General features: G+C 37.7%; 1 protein-coding gene across 9 annotated transcripts in view; it reads right to left on the reverse strand.

The window, feature by feature from the left end:
- Positions 1-21,461, reverse strand: part of ASH1L (ASH1 like histone lysine methyltransferase) — a 207,335-nt gene that overhangs the window by 98,973 nt on the left and 86,901 nt on the right. For 8 of the 9 annotated variants that reach the window (XM_067037683.1, XM_067037687.1, XM_067037648.1 and 5 more), the window contains 2 exons: positions 18,269-19,010; positions 6,940-7,119 (listed from right to left, as the gene is read on the reverse strand). In XM_067037683.1, coding sequence (XP_066893784.1) covers positions 6,940-7,119; positions 18,269-19,010 — 922 coding nt within the window. The remainder of the gene's footprint in view (positions 1-6,939; positions 7,120-18,268; positions 19,011-21,461) is intronic. The other variant, XM_059054818.2, reaches the window with a different exon arrangement.

A 21,461-nucleotide genomic window follows, 5' to 3' on the forward strand; every position in this document is an offset into this window, starting at 1 on the left:
AAATGGGCAAATGCTCTAAATAGACACTTTTCCAAAGAAGACATACAGAAGACCAACAGGTACATGAAAATATGTTCAATATCACTAATTATCAGGCAAATGTGAATCAAAACCACAATGAGCTATCACCTCACACCTGTCAGAATGGCTATTATCAAAAAGACAAATAACAAGTGTTGGTGAGGCTTGGAGAAAAGGGAACCCTTGTGGGCACTGCTGGTGGGGATGTAAACTGGCACAGCCACTATGGAAAGCACTATGGAGGTTCCCCCAAAATTAAAACTAGAACTACCATACGATCTAACAATTCCACTTCTGGATATTTATCTGAAGAAAACAAAAAAACTACCTTCAAAAGATATCTGCACCTTCATGTTCACTGCAGCGTTATTTACAATAGCCAAGATAGGGAAACAACCTAAGTGTCCACTGAGAGATGAATGGATAAAGAAAATACTATGTATGTAAGTATATACACACAAATACACAAATACACAATGGACTATTATTCAGTCATACAAAGAATGAAATCTTGCCATTTGTGAGAATATAGATGGACCTTGAGGGCATTACGCTAAGTGAAGTAAGTCAGACAGAGAAAGACAAATACAGAATGATCTCACCTGTATGTGGAACAAACAAATGAGGGACTTCCCTGGTGGTCCAGTGGTTAAGAATCTGCCTTCCAATGCAGGGGATGCGGGTTCGATCCCTGGTCAGGGAACTAAGATCCCACATGCCGTGCGGTAACTAAGCCCACGCGCCACAACTAAAGAGAAGCCTGCATGCCGCAATGAAGAGCCCACATGCTGCAACGAAAGATCCTGCATGCCGCAACAAAGATCCCTCATGTTGCAACTAAGACCCGATGCAGCCAAAAATAAATAAGTAAATATTAAACAAATAAACAAAAAGCAAAGAACAAACAAACAAATGAACACCCCCCCCCCTACACACACACGCGCGCGCACACACACACACACGCACACACCGGCAACCAAGCTCACAGATACAGAGAACAGACTGGTGGTCGCCAGAGGCAAGAGGTACAAAATGGGTGAATGGAGTCAAAAGCTACAAACTTCCAGTTATAAAAGAAGTAAGTCATGGTAATAGAATATACAGCATGGTAACTATAGTTAATAATGCTGTATTGCATATATGAAAGTTGCTAAGAGAGTATACTGCAAAAGTTATCATCACAAGAAAAAAAGTTTTGTAACTATGCATAGTGACATAGTTTAACTAGACTTACTGTGGTGATTATTTTGCAATATTCACAAATACCTAATCATTATGTTGTACATCTGAAGCCACTATAATTTTGTATGTTAATTATACTGCAATAAATAAATAAATAAATAAATACTTCACTCAAGTTATTTTCATCATTTTCTTGGTGATTGAGATAAAAGCAGATAAACTGAAATTTTCACCTTGTTTTGCTAAAAATGATCTGTGTGACTTGAGCAAGTTATTTAACCTTTTATTAGCTTCAGTTTTCTCATCTGTCAAATAAAGGGTTAGGTCTAGCTGAAATGAGGGAGGCTGAGTGTGGATGGGGACAAGGGACATATGGGAATCCCTGAACTTTCTGCTCCACTTTGCCTAAAACTGCTCTAAAAAATAAGAGTTTATTAATTAACAAATAAAAATTCAAAACTACTTCATACAAGGAATGGTGTGAGGTTCAGCATTCATCCAGTCCACACTCCTATATTTAAATTGAATTTAGAACTTAGAATGTTCCTAAAGCATTTCAGGGGAAAATTAACCATATTCTGGTGTTTAATACAACCTTAACCACTAGATTATCTATAACAAAGAAATTTTAATCCACTACCCTTTGAGCCTCAGTTTCTGACAAGCAGCATGATTCAGTGGTAAAACGAGTGGTGAGACCTCTAAGTGTTCAAAACCCCAGTAATGATTTCGATGATAAATTTTATAAACTTAATAAGATCCTTAACTTTTCTGTGTCAATTTCTTAAACAGTAGATAGTAACCCTTACTTTACCATTTCCCACAGATTTAATATGAAAGCATTCTGAAAATTTAAATAATATATCATATGTAAGATGGCATCATGCTTTCTTTTTATTTCCAAAGATACATACTATTTTGAGGAAATGACAGCTAAGTGTAAACATTATGTGTTATACATGTAATATAAATAATAATATAGTGTTATATAACATATAATACATCTATATTTTACATATATAATTCTCATGCAAACAAGCAATATTCTGTAAGCTTGAAAATTACAGTTATCCCATTTCCTGTAATAGATTTAGTGCTCAAAAGTAGCCTATAAATCAAAGGAAGTATATGAGGAGAGTTTCTTATTTTAAAAAACTTAGAAGTCACAGTATCTGAGAGCCAGGATAATCTTAAGATATGAACTGTTCAACAGCTTCACTTTTTATACATAAAGCTTCATTTTTACCACTCCCAGAGAAACTAAGTAATTTGCCCAAAACATTACACGACAGTGGCAGTACTTTTAGGAGTACTAAAAGTAGAAACCTTCCCCCACAAACATAGAACTAAAAGCTCCCTTCAAAGTACTGTTAATTTTTCAATATTTCGCTATTCACCATAATGTATACTCTAAAGTCTGAAGTTCACTCTCCAATTCACCTGATTTATATCTGATATTTCATATTCTTTAAAACTCCTATTAGATAAAATTTAAATTCCAAAAGTAATATAGCATTTTTATAACTTCACGCAATAAAGACACACAGAAAATAAGAAGTAAAAACCTCATTACCCCATTCCAAACCCTATAACCTAGAAGGGTATAGCAGGCACAGTAATATGCAACCCCCTCCCCAAATCAAAATCCCCAGAAGCTAGGAATATGTAGAAGAAATTAAGGTTTCTAATCTGTTCATTCTGAGATACGGAGATTATTCTGGATTATCTGGCTGGGCCCAACTTAATCACAAGGGTCCTTATAAATGGAAGAGGAACAAAAATGAGGCAGTCAGTGGAAAAACAAAAAGTGAAAACAGAACCAATGTTGAAGTGATTTGATGTGAAGATTCAACTTGTCACTGCTGGTTCTGAAGACAGAAGGGGCCCCAAGCCAAGGAATGCAAGTAGCCTCTTGATTCTGGAAAGGCAAGAAAAAGAATTCTACCCTAGAGCCTCCAGAAGGAACACAGCTATGTTAACACCTTGATTTTAGCCTAGAGAGATCGATTTTGACTATAAAATAAATTTGACTTGCTTTAAGCAACTTAAATAATTTATTACAGCAGGCATAGAAAACTAATACACAGGTTAATAGTTTGATGACTATAGTACTAAGACATTCTTTGGTGCCTATATACATGTACATAGTAACAGAGGTTTTCTTAAACCAAGGAGTACTGGCTGTACCACTTTTATCTGGTATATTAGTTAATGACATCATCATACACCTAGGAATACAAAACAAAACATCAGGATCATCACTGACTCTAACCCAATCCTTTACTCCGTACCATCCAATCAGTCTTTAATTCATTTCAATTTTAATGTAAAAAATGTTCAAGAGTCCACCCTTTCCAACATCCAGCCACCTTAGCTATAACCTCAGCTCACAACATGACTTCTATCCTGGAAAACCACAAAAGTGTCCTGCTTCCTAACTGGTCTTCTAACTTCTAATATTTCCTCATCTAATTAATTTCCCATACTGATACTGCAGTCTAATCTTGATCCAATTTTAACTGAATCACACATTCCCCTCACAGTTTTTTAAAACCTATAATGATTTATATAAAAAAGAGTAAACTTGCAATGTCTTTGTACCATTCTGTGACCCAAAAAACAAATTTCCCTAGCATGGAGGACTTTTAGGGCAATGAAACTATTCTGTGACACTACAGTGGTAGATACATGTCATTATACATTTACCAAAACCCATAGAATGCACAGCACCAAGAGTGAACCCTAATGCCTACTACGAACTTTGGGTGACACTGTGTCAATACAGGTTCATTGATTGTAATAAAGGTACCACTGTGGTGCAGGATGTCCATAGTAGGGGATGTTGTGCATGAATAAGGACGGGGTATATGCAAAATCTCTATACTTTCCAACAATTCTGTTGTGAACCTACAACTGCTCTGAATAATTGTTTATTAATTAAAAAAACAAAACAAACAATCCCCAACCCAATTGCTACCAACAAAAACCAGCCAGCCCACAAAAATATATTGGCTTCACAGTTTGTAAGAATGCACACGTGTATTATTTGATTTATGTTTAAAAAAATATTCCAAAATAAACCATTTTCTTATTTATTTCTATGAGATGAAGAGCTAGTTCTAACATAAACAAGGTCCTTTTCAGAGTGAAAGACTTTTATCTGACTAGAGACATTTTAAAACACTAATGTAGTTGATGATACTGATCTTCTGAGGCACAGTCTGATTTTATTATTAATCTCTCATTTTTAGGAATTTAATCCAGAAGAAGTACATTAGTCAAAAAGTAGAAGTAAAACTTTAACTACAGTGAGTTCCCTGGTGGTCCAGTGGCTAAGACTCTACACTCCCAATGCAGGGAGCACGGGTTCGATTGCTGGTCAGGGAACTAGATCCCACATGCCGCAACAAAGATCCCGCACTTGGCAACGAAGAACCCACACGCCGCAACTAAGACCCGGCATAACCAAATAAAAAAAAGAAAAACACCCCAAAAACAAAAACTTGAAATATAGTTTTTAGCAGAGAACTTTATACCTGCTTTTCTATTCAGCAAAAACATTCCTTTAAAATCGTAACTGTATTAGATCTTCCCAAATTTTCTCATTTGTAGTGACAATGTTAATTTTTTTTCAGGCATTGTCACCTGGAATAATGGCCATTATTTCTCAGCCTTCCCTGTGGCTGAAGTATGATGATTACACGACTATGCTTCAGTCAGTAACTGTAAATGAGGTTTTGAAGTTTCCTTTCTTAGTCAGATTAGCTGCTATAATTAATTACCATAGACTTGGTGGTCTAAGTAACAAAATTTTATTTCTCACTGTTCTGGAGGCTGGGAAGTCCAAGATTAGGGTTGGGTTCTAAGTGAGAGCCCTCTTCCTGGCTTGCAGATACTGCTTTCTTGTTGTATACTCACATGGTAGAGAGAGAAATCATCTCTCTCTGTGTCTCTCTTTACAAGGATGTTAATCTCATTCAGGAGGGCTCCACCCAAATAACCTATAATTATTCAATACTTCCCAAAGGCCCCATCTCCAAATATCATCACACTGGGGATTAGGGGTTCAATATATGAAATTTCAGGGGAACACATTCACTCCACAATGCTTCCTTACAAAGAAGGTACAATGCTTGTTTTTTACTCCCTTTTCCTCTTTTATCCTCTCTGTAATGAAGACCTTATGGCAGTTATGTTGGAACAAAAGGTAACGATAGGAACGCAAGCTTAGTGTTCAAATGGAAGAACAGAAAAAAAGGAGTCTAGGTCCCTGAAGACACTGTGAAGATACCATGTTAACTCTGAACTGTGTACTTCACAACGTTTTTTAAATTAAAGGAAAATAAATGTGGTGTGTGTGTGTGTGTGTGGGGGGGGGGGGGGGTATGCGGGCCTCTCACTGTTGTGGCCTCTCCTGTTGCGGAGCACGGGCTCCGGACGCGTAGGCTCAGCGGCCATGGCTCACGGGCCCAGCCGCTCCGCGGCAGGTGGGATCCTCCCGGACCGGGGCACGAATCCGTGTCCCCTGCATCGACAGGTGGACTCCCAACCACTGCGCCACCAGGGAATCCCTAAATGTTTATCTTTAAAAAGTCTTGGTTATTTGAGAGGATTTCCTATCATTGGCAGCTGAAACTAAGTCTAACTAATAAAATATTTTCATGACCCAAGAAGCAGAAATGGAGTACAAAGAGTTTATGTGATACCTACCTCAGTGGCAAATTAATGAAAGATCTTTTCAATGCAAAATAAAGTGTTGTGGTTTATATGGTGATCACTTTAACCATACCAATGCAGATGTATCTCTAAAACGTAACTGTTCCTCTTTCAATTTCATTCTTTTCTTGCCTAAATTCAAGAATTCCTCATGACCTTTTGATAGATACTGTGAATTTCTGCCATTAGTACCTTCTCTTATTCATTTTCCACTCTGTTGCCAGAGTTACCTTAAAACACAAAATTGTACTTTGCACTTCCTTTTCTAAAAATAGTATTTTAAATTTCCTATAGCTTAGTGGGATAAATATCTTAAGAGTCAGTAAAGTCCACGGTCCCTATTACACAATGCTTATTTTCCACAACACCACTACATTTCAAAAAAAAGTGAACTTCTGAGTTGTTCTAATATATGAAAAGTCTTTGCATCCTACTATGTGCCTTGGTACATGCTATCCTAACTGGAATGCCCTTCTCCATCTTGCAAACTACTGCTGAATGTCCAAAACCTAACTCAACTATACTCTGTGAACTACTTCTTACTGAATGATATAGTGAGTTGATAGCTCTCTGGGGTTTTAAAATGTTTCCATCAGAGGACTTATCAAGCTGAACTTTCCCAAGGGAATATGAAGTTCTTAAAAATAAGAAGTATTTTACTCATCTGGCAAAGTTTGGAACACAGCATTTAACAAATGAGGAATGAATGTAGAAAACCATCAAGATCATTTTAGATACAAGCAGAATGTCCCTTTTCTTATTTTCAATTAACAAAACAGGTATCATTAGAATCCAAACTACAGAAATATAATCTAGAAAGGCAGAGAGAAGATAATTAGGGAAAATAATTAGCCCCAAACAACATATCATGAGTACAGTGAACACTGAGGTGTTTGTGATGAGATTTGTATTTGCACATATTACATTTGTATTGTTTTTTTTCATAGTCAAAGTATTATTTAAAACATGGAAGAATGACAGGTCTTTAAAGGATGTCAGCTGATCGGTACCACTACTTACTCTGTAGTTTTGTAAACATCAGAATACAGCCCTGCTTTCTGATACTTCTTCTTTGGGGGACGTGGGGCCTTCTTTTCTCTTGGGATGAGAGAAAGCACAGGCTGCAAGGTACTTTCAGGTTCGGGAGGTTTGGCTGGGGTTTCAGGAGGACTGGGAATCTCAACTGCTGCTTCAGTAAAGCTAGAAAGAGAAGTTTAAAGATAATTTTATGGTGAAATTTTTTTCCTACAAATAATTATCTACTTATAAAAACATCAGAGCAATTATAAAAAGAGACATGTGGACTTCCTCATCTGGTCATGCTGAGTAACAGATACCAGATTTGTCCTCCTGACAGAAACTAATAGAAACATGGCAAAGTACAATAAACTTGGAGTAAGTTTATGAAACAATTATCAGACACTGGACAACAGTGACTGTAGCTATGTGATCCCTGAGAAAATTGGAAATAAAATAGAAAGAGATGATTCCTATAACCACTTTGCCTTTACAAGAAGGACTGAGGTGGAGGGAGAAGAACCAAAGCAGAGAATGGCCAACTTAATGAGATGAAAAGAGAGATCAGAATATGGAGAGGCTGAGGTCATTAGAATTTGTGAGGCAGAGTACTGGAGTGGAGAAAGCTATGGAGAAAAATAACTCTAGAAATCTGTGTAAGGGTCTCCCCTTCAGTACATTGCTAAATACTAAGGTTTGTGTATGTGCAAGGTGAAATTCCATAAGGCTGGACAAAGAACCACCAGAGTATTATAACCTAAACAATTTCCAGAGCTCCCACATGATGACAGATACTCAGATTTCACTAGAGAGAGTGAAAGACACTGCCCAACACTGTGGGCATTCAATAGAGATCCCAGAGGGTAACATTATCCATTTTTGTAGGGCTCAACTATCTCTGGAATAAAAGCCAGCTCTAATAAAGCTTAAAAACTATCTTCAAAAGAATCCAAACCAATCCACAAGTAACTTAACTGCCTACCAAAATAAAATCGAACATATAGAAAAGAACAAAAAACATACACACAATAATGTGACATTTACAGTATTAAAAAATTCAAAATGAAAGAAAAAAAGCAATGACCAAAATTTTTCTAAATTTGATAAAAAGTATAAACCCAAAGTTCCAAGAAGCTAAACAAACCAGAAGCAATATAAACTAAAAAAAAAAAATCAAGTATGGCATATCATAATAAACTTTCTGAAAACTACTGATGAAGAAAATAAAAAGAGCCAGAGAAAAAATACAGTCTATACAGGAGTACAAAAATAAGAATGAATGCAGATTTCATGTCTGAAATAATAAAAGCCAGAAGGCAATGAAAAGACATCTGGAAGTGCTAAAAGGAAGGGGAGGGGAGGAGCCTGTCAGAAGAGAATTCTAAATCAATCAAAAACATCTTTAAAAATTAAGGTGAATATAGTTCCAGGCAAAGGTGGAATAGACACTTCTACCTATCCTCCAGTACAACTAAAAACCCTTGAAGTTATATATAAAATAAACATAAGCATACAGATTGGCTAGGTACCTTGGGACCTAAGCAATGACATAACAGGGAATTTCCTAGATTTTCTTTTTGCCTCATACTTAATAGTGAAAGACTGAATAGTTTCCCTAATATCAATGATAAGACAAATGTCTGCTCTCATAACTTAAATTCAACGTCAGAGTTAAAGGTCGTAGCTAGTGCAAAAGGACAATAAAAAGAAAAATACAGAAGTGTGAGTCCTCCAATTTTGTTCTTTTTCTTCAAGATTGTTTTGGCTATTTGGAATCCCTTGAGATTCCTCATGAATTTTAGGATGGATTTTTCTATTTCACAGAAAACATCACTGGGATTTTAATAGGGATTGCACTGAATCTGCAGATCACTTTGGGTAGTACTGATATCTTAAGTCTTCCACCCCATAAACACAGGCTTTTCATTTTCTTGCCTAACTGCTCTGGTTAGGAATTTCAATACAAAATTGAACTGAAGCGGCAAAAGTGGGCATCCTTTCCTAGTTTCTGCTAATAGTGGAAAGCCTCTGTCTTTCACCACTGAAGTTGTCAGCTGTGGGTTTTTTACATATAGCTTTTATTAGGTTGAGGTAGTTTCTTTTTATTCCTAGATTGCTAGCTCTTTATCATGAACATGTGTTAGATTTTTAAAAATTTATTTATTTATTTATTTATTTTTGACTGTGTTGGGTCTTCATTTCTGCGCGAGGGCTTTCTCTAGTTGTGGCGAGTGGGGGCCATTTCTCATCGCGGTGCGCAGGCCTCTCACTGTCATGGCCTCTCTTGTTCCGGAGCACAGGCTCCAGATGTGCAGGCTCCGTAGTTGTGGCTCACGGGCCCAGCTGCTCCGCGGCATGTGGGATCTTCCCAGACCAGGGCTCGAACCTGTATCCCCTGCATTGGCAGGCAGATTCTCAACCACTGCGCCACCAGGGAAGCCCCTGTGTTAGATTTTTGTCAAAAAATTTTCTGCATTTACTGATATGACCATGTGATTATTTCTTCTTTAGCCTGTTAATGTGATGGATTACATTAACTGATTTTCAAATGCTGAACAAGTTTTGTATAACTGGGATAAATCTTACTTGGTAATGAGATGGATGGATTGGTTTCATATTTTATTATTTTTTTCCTATTCTCCTTATAGACAAATTCATTTTTTCTGTGCCTTCCCTTATATTTCTTCCTCCTACAATCACAAATGTTTTCTGCTTTCCTGCTTATATGTGTATGTATATATTCTACATATATAAACCCTTCAAGTACCATGTTTCTCCAAGTTCTGTCTATAGACCATATATATCAGAATCACCTTGGGGGCTTATAAAGAAAATACAAATGCCTACTCACAGAATTTTTAAAATTCCTATTAAGGAGATCTGAGATGGACACTTCCTAACCTTGCTGGTCCCTAACATCCCACACTGTGCACTCTCATTACAAGAGCATCCTTCTTATCCCACTCGGGCTCTGACACCGTAGGCGGGGTTAACATTCCCTCACCCTCATCCCATAACTGAACTCTTCACCTCATTAAGCCTCCAACACCCAGCTCAGGGTCACCATCCCATACAGATACCTACCAAATGGCTTTAAGATTGAATTCTTCAGGAAAGAAAAGAGAAAGAAGAAGAGGTAAGGTATTTTAAAATATGGCTTTATGGGAATTCCCTGGCAGTCCAGTGGTTAGGACTCAGCACTTTCACTGCCATGGCCCAGGTTCAATCCCTGGTCAGGGAACTAAGATCTCGCAAGCCACGTGGCGCAGCCAAAAAAAATTAAAAATTAATAAATAAAATAAAATATGGCTTATGATATATTTATCTACATTTTTTGGTGGCTTTTTTTTGCTTTATAAAAACAAAATCAGTTAGTGTATCATTTTTAGGGTCTTGTTTCTTTCACTTAATCTTGTCTCTAAGACTCATTCATTATATGTCAGTTATAATTCATTAATTTTTATTACCATATCATATTCCATTGTACAAAAATCTACAATATACTTACTCCTCTTCCTGTTAATCTGGGATATTTCCAGTTTTTATATATTATAGTCAATCTTGCTACTACCTTTCCAAAAAATGCTTTCTGGTGATCACTGGGCAGGAGTTTTCCTAAGCTATGTGAAAGGTAAATGCTGGATCATACTGGGTTGTTTTGAAATACTTTTTTGGTTACATACTCTGGATACCAAAAATGTATAAATTATATCTTATAAATTTCTTCTCCGAGTTTGCAGCAAGTCTTCATACATTTATTTGGATGATGTTTGATAGACGGAAATTCTTAGTTTTAATGATAATGCAGTATTATCAATCTTTACCTGTATGCTTACTGCTTTTGATATCTTGTTTATGAACTCCTTTCTGAGAAACAAGGTCATAAAGTTTTGCTCCTCTGTATTAGCCTTTAAAAGTTTGAAGGTTTGCTTTTTACACTTATGTATTTATTTAACCAACTGGGAACTGATTTTTTTTTTTTTTGCGGTACCCGGGCTTCTCACTGTTGTGGCCTCTCCCGTTTCGGAGCACAGGCTCCGGATGCACAGGATCAGCAGCCACAGCTCAAGGGGCCCAGCCACTCCACGGCATGTGGGATCCTCCCGGACCGGGGCACGAACCTGTGTCCCCTGCATCGGCAGGCGGACTCTCAACCACTGCGCCACCAGGGAAGCCCTGGGAACTGATTTTTATACATGGATTAAGACAGAATCCAATTTCATTCCCATTCCTATGCAATATCAACTTCTGGGGCACCATTTATCGAATATAATTTTATTTCCTTATTGATATGTAGTGTCACCTCCATCATATAGCAAGCTTGCATGTATGGATCCGTTTCTCTTATCCAATTCTATATTCAGTTCCATGCTAGCTCAATATACCATAGCTTCAAATTAAGTCTTCGGGCAAATCCATTGTTTCATTCAGTGATTCCATTCCTAGGTATATAGCCTAGAGGAATTTGCGTCCATATCCACCAGTGAACATTAGAGGAATGTTAAGAGCAGCATTTTTGGGTAACAGTGTCAAAATGAAAATAACCCAACAGTAAAACAGAAAAACTCTATATCTGCATCAACATGGATGGATCTAGAGATTATCATACTCATCAAAGTAAGTCAGAAAGAGAAAGACAAATACCATATGATATCACTTACATGTGGAATCTAAAATATGACACAAATGAACCTACCTACAAAACTGAAACAGACTCACAGACATAGAGAACAGACTTGTGGTTGCCAAGGGGGAGGAGAGGTGGGGAAGGAAAGGATTGGGAGTTTGGGATTAGCAAGTGCAAACTAGTAAATATAGGATGGATAAACAAGGTCCTACTGTATAGCACAGGGAACTATATTCAATATCCTGTGATAAACCATAAATAGAAAAGAAAATGAAAAAGAATATATATATGTATAACTGAGTCACTTTGCTGTACAGCAGAAATTAACACATCGTAAATCAACTATACTTCAAAAAAAATTAAAAAAAAATAAAAACTATTACATACAATGGATAACTATAAAATAACAAAAAGGAGGTAACTACAGTAACATGCAACAACAGAGATGGTTTTACATTTATATGCTGAGCAAAAAAGGTGAGGCACAAAAGCATATGTCCTGTATAATTCCATTTCAGTGAAGTTCAAAAAGGATAAACTAAACTATATTGTCTACATTGAATACTTAAATGGTATGAAAAAAGGTAAAAGTCAGGAGATTGATTATAGCTACTGGCAAGGAAGTGGTGTATGACTGGGAAAGAACATGGGATGCTACCAATGTTCTGTATGTTCACATATTCTGTATCTACGTGGGTGTTAACTTTATAAGCCCCAAAATGTAAAGGGCTTACAAAGTTAAGGGCTTCCCTGGTTAAGAATCCCTGGATTCTTAACCACTGTGCCACCAGGGAAGTCCCACCGTTTTTAAAATTTCTTAATTGGACTCTTTGCAACCAACGAGGGCCCTATGGGGTCTTCCCAGGACAGACCCCTCCCCTATATCCTCTGCTTTAGTTCCTCTCTGAAGTACCTAGATAATAGAATCTGATGCACATTTCCTGAAGTTGCTTTACAGATGCTAAAACCAAATGGAAGAAATTAATTACTTAATGATCATAAGCAACACAGACCTACTGGCACCTAAGGATTGATAATCTTAACCTCTGTGACACCACCCTGTTACCTCACCATCAACCAATCGCAGATTTGTGCATGAGCTGATCATATACCTGGGACGCCCCTCCCTCACCTTGCCTTTAAAAATGCTTTCATAAGCCCAGAGATAAACCCATGCACTTACGGTCACCTAATCTATGACAAAGGAGGCAAGAATATACAATGGAGAAAAGACAGCTTATTCAATAAGTGCTGCTGGGAAAACTGGACAGCTACATGTAAAAGAATGAAATTAGAACACTCCCTAACACCACACACAAAAATAAACTCAAAATGGATAAAAGACTTGAATGTAAGGCAGACACTATAAAACTTTTAGAGGAAAACATAGACAGAACAGTCTTTGACATAAATTACAGTAAGATCTTTTTAGACCCACTTCCTAGAGTAATGAAAATAAAAACAAAAATGAACAAAAGGGACCTAATTAAACTTAAAAGTTTTTGCACAGCAAAGGAAGCCATAAACAAGACGTAAAGACAGCCGTGAGAATGGGAAAAAATATTTGCAAATGAAGCAGGTGACAAAAGATTAACCTCCAAATTATACAAACAGCTCATGCAGCTCAATATGAGAAAAACAAACAATCCAATCAAAAAATGGGCAGAAGACCTAAATAGACATTTCTCCAAAGAAGACATACAGATGGCCAACAAACACATGAAAGGATGCTCAACATCACTAATCATTAGAGAAATGCAAATAAAAACTACAACGAGGTATCACCTCACACTGGTCAGAATGGCCATCATCAAAAAATCTACAAACAGGGCTTCCCTGGTGGTGGAGTGGTTGAGAGTCCACCTGCTAATGCAGGGGACACAGGTTCGTGCCCCGGTCTGGGAAGATCCCAAATGCCGCGGAGCGGCTAGGCTCGTGAGCCATGGCTGCTGAGCCTTCAAGTCCAGAGCCTGTGCTCCACAACAGGACAGGCCACAACAGTGAGAGGCCCGCGTACTGCAAAAAAAAAAAAAAAAAAATCGACAAACAATAAATGCTGGAGAGGGTGTGGAGAAAAGGGAATCCTCTTGCAATGTTGGGAATGTAAATTGATACGGCCACCTATGGAGAACAGTATGGTGGGTTCCTTAAAAAACTATATATAGAACTACCATATGACCCAGCAACCATAACTGAAAAAGACACATGTACCCCAAAGTTCACTGCAGCACTATTTACAATAGCCAGGATATGGAAGCAACCTAAATGTCCATCAACAGAAGAATGGATAAAGAAGATGTGGTACATATATACAATGGAATACTACTCAGCCATAAAAAGGAACAAACTGGGTCATTTGTAGAGAAGTGGATGGACCTAGAGACTGTCATAGAGTGAAGTAAACTCAGAAAGAGAAAAACAAATACCGTATATTAACGCACATATGTGGAGTCTAGAAAAATGGTACAGATGATCTTATTTGCACAGCAGAAACAGAGACAAAGACGTAGAGAACAAACGAATGGATACCAAGAGCGAAAGGAGGGAGCTGGGATGAATTGGGAGATTGGGATTGACATATATACACTATCAATATCATGTATAAAATAGATAACTAATGACAACCTACTGTATATAGCTCAGGGAACTCTACTCAGTGCTCTCTGGTGATCTAAATGGGAAGGAAATCCAAAAAAGAGGGGATATATGTATATGTACAGCTGATTCACTTTGCTGTACAGCAGAAATTAACACAACATAGTACAGAACTATACTCCACTAAAGATTAATTTTAGAAATTAAAGATAAAAATGTTTTCCTAAAACCCATCAGGGAGTTTGGGCTTTTCAAGCACTACCTGTCCTGAACTCCTTGCTTGGCATCCTGTAATAAATGCTGCACTTTCCCTCTCCACAACCTGGTGTCATTAGTTTGGCTTTACTGTGTACCGGGGAGCAGACACAAGTTTTGGTTGGTAATATCTTCATTCAGGGCTTCCCTGGTGGCGCAGTGGTTGAAAATCTGCCTGCCGATGCAGGTGACACGGGTTCGTGCCCCGGTCCAGGAAGATCCCACATGCTGCGGAGTGGCTGGGCGCATGAGCCATGGCCGCTGAGCCTGCGCGTCTGGAGCCTGTGCTCCGCAATGGGAGAGGCCACAACAGTGAGGGGCCCGCGTACCGCAAAAAAAAATATAATAATAATAAAATAAAATATCTTCATTCATAAATTTTCAGCATTCTTGAAAATAATATAAGAATTAATGGCTATGAATCTCCCTCTAGGTACCTCTTTATATACATCCCACAAATTTCAATATGTAGCACAGTATTTACTCAGTTCTAAATATTTTTAATATTTTAATTGTAATTTTATTTTTTTACATGAGTTAAAAAAAATTTTTTTTTCCTTTTAGATCTAGGATTTGAACCTAGGTTTTTCTGAGTCTAGAACCCAGCTCATAATCATTACAATATTCTTTTGCATTCTGGTTTGTTATTAATCAATGAATAGTGATCAAACTCTTTAACATGTTGTACAAGGACCTCTGCAAGATCTGGTCCCTACCACCTTTTCTCTAGACTCATTTGACACCATACTACTCTAATTAACGTGTTTTGGCCACAAAATGTTTCTTTCATTTCCCTGAACCTGCCATGCCTTTTCATACTTACCAGTCTAAAATGTATGCTCTGGCGTTGCTCCTCTAAATAACAAATAAAGTCTGCTCTTAAGATTTTACCTTAGTCATTACTTCCACAAAACAACTGAGTCAATTACCTCCAATATAAGCTCATAAACCTAAATAATTCTTCATAATAGTTAGAATGTAAGAACCATGAGGATAGGGAATATTTCTATATTTGCTTACAACTGTATTTACATTCAGCACATGAAATAATTTTGCAATAAATACTTAATTTAGAAATAAATGAAGAGGGACTTCCCTGGTGGTGCAGTGGTTAAGAATCCACCTACCAATGCAGGTGACATGGGTCTGAGCCCTGGTCCAGGAAGATCCCACATGCTGCGGAGCAACTAAGCCCGTGTGCCGCAAATACTGCGCTGTGCTCTAGAGCCTGAGAGCCACAACTACTGAGTCCATGTGCCACAACTAGCCTGCATGCCTGGAGCTCATGCTCCGCAACAAGAGAAGCCACTGCAGTGAGAAGCCCGTGCACTGCAACGAAGAGTGGCCCCTGCTCACTGCAAGTAGAGAAAGTGCGCAGCAACGAAGACCCAACGCAGCCAAAAATAAATAAATAAATTTATTTTAAAAATAAAATAAAATAAAGAAATAAATCAACAAACTCCTGCTATATAACAACTGCTACAGTAGGTTCCAGTTCGAGAAAGGTGAAAAGCTGTTGCTATCTCTGGGAACTGACTGTGCCATGTCCTTACCTACACAATCTCTTGAGGGTGGAAACTGTATCTTTCTCTTTATAATCTCCTCAAATTCCAGAATATAATTTTGTGGAAAATAAGTGTTTCTGACTAATGCTACTAGAACTTGTTGGAACAGAAGGGCTTATCTGAAATAAAGCCTTTTCTCTGAGGCGCATTTTTAACATGACCCTTCCTAAAGTGAATGGTTAAGATGTCTCAAATTGTCACTTTCTTACTATAGCGAAGGCAAAAGTCATTCTCTTTGTAGATATTTTTAAAGCCTCAGTAATTAAAACAGAAATAACAGACTGATAACAAAACAGACTGATGGGAAGAGAATATAAAAATATAAAAGAAGACCCCCTAAGACCCAAAGATATTTAAGAATTTATTATATGATAAAGGTATCATTTCAAACAAGTAGGGAAATGACGATCAATTAATAGTGGTAAGACGACCATTTAAAAATTCAAAAAATTTAAATCTCTTAATTAAATTTTTTCCCCTTTCAAAAAAAACCACAAAACTTCACAAAAATCCAATGGGAATATAAATTATAGACACTACATATAAAACAAAAATGCTTACAAATCTACAACCTTGATAAATAATTGGGAATAAACATAGCACTAACTCATACCTTATACAAGAGTAAATTTCAGCTGATTTAAGACCTATATGTAAAAAAGTAATATGTAACCCTTTGAAGGAGAATAATTAAATTATGATATATTCTTAACATGCAATAAGGTAATTCTATATGTACTAAATGACAAGATCGCCAAGATATATAAAGAGAAAAACTGTTACAAAATTAAGTATAATATGTATGTTACCACTTATATAAAATAACACCTTTGCATATGCATGTATCTGTAAATGCATAAGAAAAGTATCAAAGGATACACAATATATTGTTAACAGTCTTACCCATGAAAATAGGATTTGAGAAGAAATGAGATCATGTGAAGAGACTTTAACTCCTGAATCAATAAACTTCTAGTTTCACTGATTTATTTATGAGCGTGTATTCTCAGGAAAAAAATTTAAATCCCATACATTCTCTATTTAAAAAGTATTTTTTCATAGATGTATGCATAGAGAGCTACAAAAAACTTCTATAAACAGAGGTGGTCCAGTGGTTAAGACTGTGTGCTTCCACAGCAGGGGACATGGGTTCCATCCTTGGTCAGGGAACTAGGATCCCATATGACACATGGAGAGGTCAATAAATAAATAAATAAATAAAATAAAAATCAAATATTCCTTCAGGGAAAGAATCTGGTTGGATATATAACAAAAGGATTAAATGGTCTTCTCGGGGGTGGGGGTGGGGGGTGATTTTTGACTTCTGCCCTACACCTTTTGGTGAAAAGTAAAAATATAAAAAAAGAAACTATTCAAAAACAATCTAGGGCTTCCCTGGTGGTGCAGTGGTTGAGAGTCCACCTGCCGATGCAGGAGACGTGGGTTCGTGCCTCGGTCTGGGAGGATCCCACATGCCGCAGAGCAGCCGGGTCCATGGGCCATGTCCACTGAGCCTGCACATCCGGAGCCTGTGCTCCGCAACGGGAGAGGCCACAACAGTGAGAGGCCCGCGTACCGCAAAAACAAAACAATCTAGGGGCTTCTCTGGTAGTGCACTAATTAAGCATCTGCCTGCCAATGCAGAGGACAAGGGTTCGAGCCTTGGTATGGGAAGATCTCACATGCCGCAGAGCAACTAAGCTCGTGCACCACAATTGCTGAGTCTGCATTCCAGAGCTGGCGAGCCACAACTACTGAAGCCCAAGCGCCTAGTGCCCGTGCTCTGCAACGAGAAGCCACGACAATGAGAAGCCACGCACTGCAACAAAGAATAGCCCCTGCTCGCTGCAACTAAAGAAAGTCCACGCGCAGCAAAGACCCAACGCAGCCATACATTAATTATTTAATTAATTAAGAAAAAAAAATCTAACACGCAGAAAGACTTAAAAAATGTATTTGATGACAGGGATGAAAAGTTTTAGAGCACAAAGGAGGTAAGATAGTGTGACAGTAAAAATAATTCCACTCATATTTATACACTGGATAAAACACACAATCTCTCTGGGTCTTGATTTCCTCATCTGTATAGTAAGGGCCTTGTGTTAGATTGTTACATTCCCCCTTGCTTCTTAATTATTTATAATTTTGGACAGTCATAAGTAAGAACACTTAGAACAGGTCTTACATAGTAAAAGGTTGTTAGATTAAATGAACAATTCAGCTGCACAGATATGCTACATTTGTACATAAGCTAGTTTCCTCTACTCAAAACATTAAAACAAGAAATTACCTTTTAGTATTTTCTTGTTGTTCTTCTTCTGGGAATGGCTTCTGCTTTTTCTTGGTCTGTTCTTCCAACAGCCAACTTTTCCTCTTCAATCCCTTTTTATGTTCTGAGTTCAGGTTTACACTCTGAACAACAGCTTCAATGACATCTGTAACTGTATCAGGGCCAAGGTGCAGTGCTGTTCCTTCTTCACCTTCATTTAATTCTGGGCCAACAAATTGGGCAGCTTGGAATGCTTGCATTGATACCACAGCCTGGAGGGGACATTTCCGAGGTCGACCTGGTCTGCGTTTCACAAAGTTATTCCCTGTCCTGGCCTGTCTTTGAAGTTTTTTGGCTTTTAAAATTTTATTGACGTGGTCTAGGTTTTTCTTGGTGGCCAAGATTTTGTCATAATTGCACATTTTCCGAGCTTGGCGCTGCATAGCTTCTACTACACTTCTCTTGATATGATGGGGGGAATGGCTGCTGGGCAACTTTTCAGAAAGGAGTGAGATGTTGCTACTGCAAGAGTCACTGGGGACTGCAGGCACTAGAAGGCTGTCTGGTTTTCCCAGGGTTCGGTCCTTGCTGTGGCTATGGACTGGACTGGAGGAAGGTGGCACAGAGGCAGATGCAATCACAGCATCAATATTTTTCTCCAGGGGCTCTTGGTCCTCATGTTGTACCAACCGCTGCAGCAGACTATCCACAGAGTCATCCCCAGAAGAAACCAATCTTGGACTTCGAGACGGAACTCCATTCACTAAATAAGACACAAATCACACACGATAAAAACTGAACACAACTGGTTATTTAAATAACTTTACAAAGGATAAAAGACAAGGAATACCACTCTATTTTTCATAGCAAGATTAAATATCATAATATTGGGTTGGCCAAAAAAGTGCCTTCGGTTTTTCAGTAAAAATAAAAGACACATTTTTCATTTTCACAAAGAACTTTATTGAACAATGTATTCACCCTTTTGTTCCACTACCTTCTGCCATTTTTCAGGCAACTTCATAATTCCATCTTCCCAAAACTTTTTATCTTTTTGAGCAAAGAACTGTTCCAGGTGCCTTTTACAGCCTTCCAGGGAATAGAAATTTTTTCCATTAAGAGAATTTTGTAAAGACCTAAATAAATGGAAATCCGAAGCTGCAATGTCTGGTGAATACGGAGGATGAATCAGAACTTCCCAGACAAGCTGTTAACAGTTTTTGCCTGGTCATCAAAGAAACATGTGGTCTTGCATTATCCTGATGGAAGATTATGTGTTTTCTGCTGACTAATTCTGGATCATCAACTGCTGCTTTCAGTTGGTCTAACTGGGAGAAGTATTTGTTGGAATTACTCATTTTGTTTTCCAGAAGGAGTTCATAATAGAGGACTCCCTTCCAATCCCACCATATATATAACATCACCTTCTTTGGATGAAGACCGGCCTTAGATGTGGTTGTTGGTGGTTCATTTCGCTTGCCCCATGATCTCTTCCATTACACATTATTGTTCAGTATCCACTTTTCGTCGTCCATCACAATTTGTTTTGAAAATGGAACACTTTCGTTATGTTCAGTAGAGATTCGCATATGGAAATACGGTCAAAAAGGTTCTTTTTCACTTAACTTATGTGGAACCCAAACATCGCAGTGATTCATATAACCAAGCTGATGCGAATGATTTTCAACACTTGATTTAGATATTTAGAGTATGGCGGCTACCTCCCACATGGTATAATGTTGACTGTTTTCAATTAATGTCTCGATTTGATCACTATCAACTTCAACTGGTCTACCCGACTGTGGAGCATCATCCAGTGAGAAATCTCCAGCATGAAACTTCATAAACCATTTCTGACACGTTTGATCAGTCACAGCACCTTCTCCAACCATTGCACAAATCTTTTTTTGCATTTCAGTTGTTTTTACCTTTCTTGAAATAATAAAGCATAATATGTGGAAAATGTTGCTTTTTTCCTTTCATCTTCAATATTAAAATGGCTACACAAAAATTCACCAATTTTGATAAGTCTTTTTAAATTTTTTAAAGAATTTATTTATTTTTGGCTGTGTAGGGTCTGCGTTACTACATGCAGTCTTTCTCTAGTCGCGGCAAGAGGGGGGCTACTCTTCATTGAGGTGTGTGGGTTTCTTATCGCGGTAGCTTCTCTTGCTGCAGAGCACGGGCTTTAGGCACACAGGCTTCAGTAGTTGTTGCACACAGGCTCAGTAGTTGTGGCTCGTGGGCTCTAGAGCACAGGCTCAGTAGTTGCAGCGCACGGGTTCAGTTGCTCTGTGGCATGTGGGATCTTCCCGGACCAGGGATTGAACCCATGTCCCCTGCATTGGCAGGTGGATTCTTAACTACTGCACCACAAGGGAAGTCCAGATAAGTCATTTTTAAATGTACGCTGATATGACAACTGTCACATACAATCTAACAAAATTGTTTTGAATGAAGTTAAAGACAACTAAGTGCTACTAGAGCCATCTTGCAGAAAAAACCAAACGAACCTTTTGGCCAGCCCAATACCATATGCGTTTGTCTTTCACAGGCAAGTTGATAGTTTCCTTAATAAGGTACATTACAGTACCCACAATAAATTCAAAGTTGGCCCATGTTTTCCTAATAATACATGGTGGGTCAAAAAAACAATTCTCACTCTCTGAGGAGCAGAAAGAATAGAGCTTACTTCTTTAAAAATGAAGGTCCAGTTAAGAGACTCAACAGCTAAATACTGAATAAAGAACTAAACTTTAAATACATATATTTCTAGTCCAGTGTTTTTTCTGACAATGTTTTAAGCGCAAAGGAATAAAAGTGAAATTCTCACCAGGGAAGCCCAGTTCAGTGGTTAATTTTGACAGATTTCTTAGGAATTTTTCTATAGATCATATCATCTGTAAACAGATATTATTTTCTTCTTCCTTTCCTATCTGTATGCCTTTTATTTCTAAAAATCAGGTTTTTAAAAAAATAAAAAATGGATGTTAGATTTTGGCAAATGTTTTCTCTTTACCTAGTTAGATGATTATGATTTTCTCACTGTTAATTTTGTAAAATACACTAATTGATTTTCCAATGTTAATCCAACCTTGCATTCCTGAAATAAACCCATGTGGTCATGGTATGCTATACATTCAACATACTGGATTCAATCTGATAATATTTTGTACCGTTTGCATTCATGCTTAATAGTGCATAGTTTTCTGGT

This window comes from Kogia breviceps, chromosome 1, assembly GCF_026419965.1.
Source record: "Kogia breviceps isolate mKogBre1 chromosome 1, mKogBre1 haplotype 1, whole genome shotgun sequence".
NCBI classification, from domain to species: Eukaryota; Metazoa; Chordata; class Mammalia; order Artiodactyla; family Physeteridae; genus Kogia; species Kogia breviceps.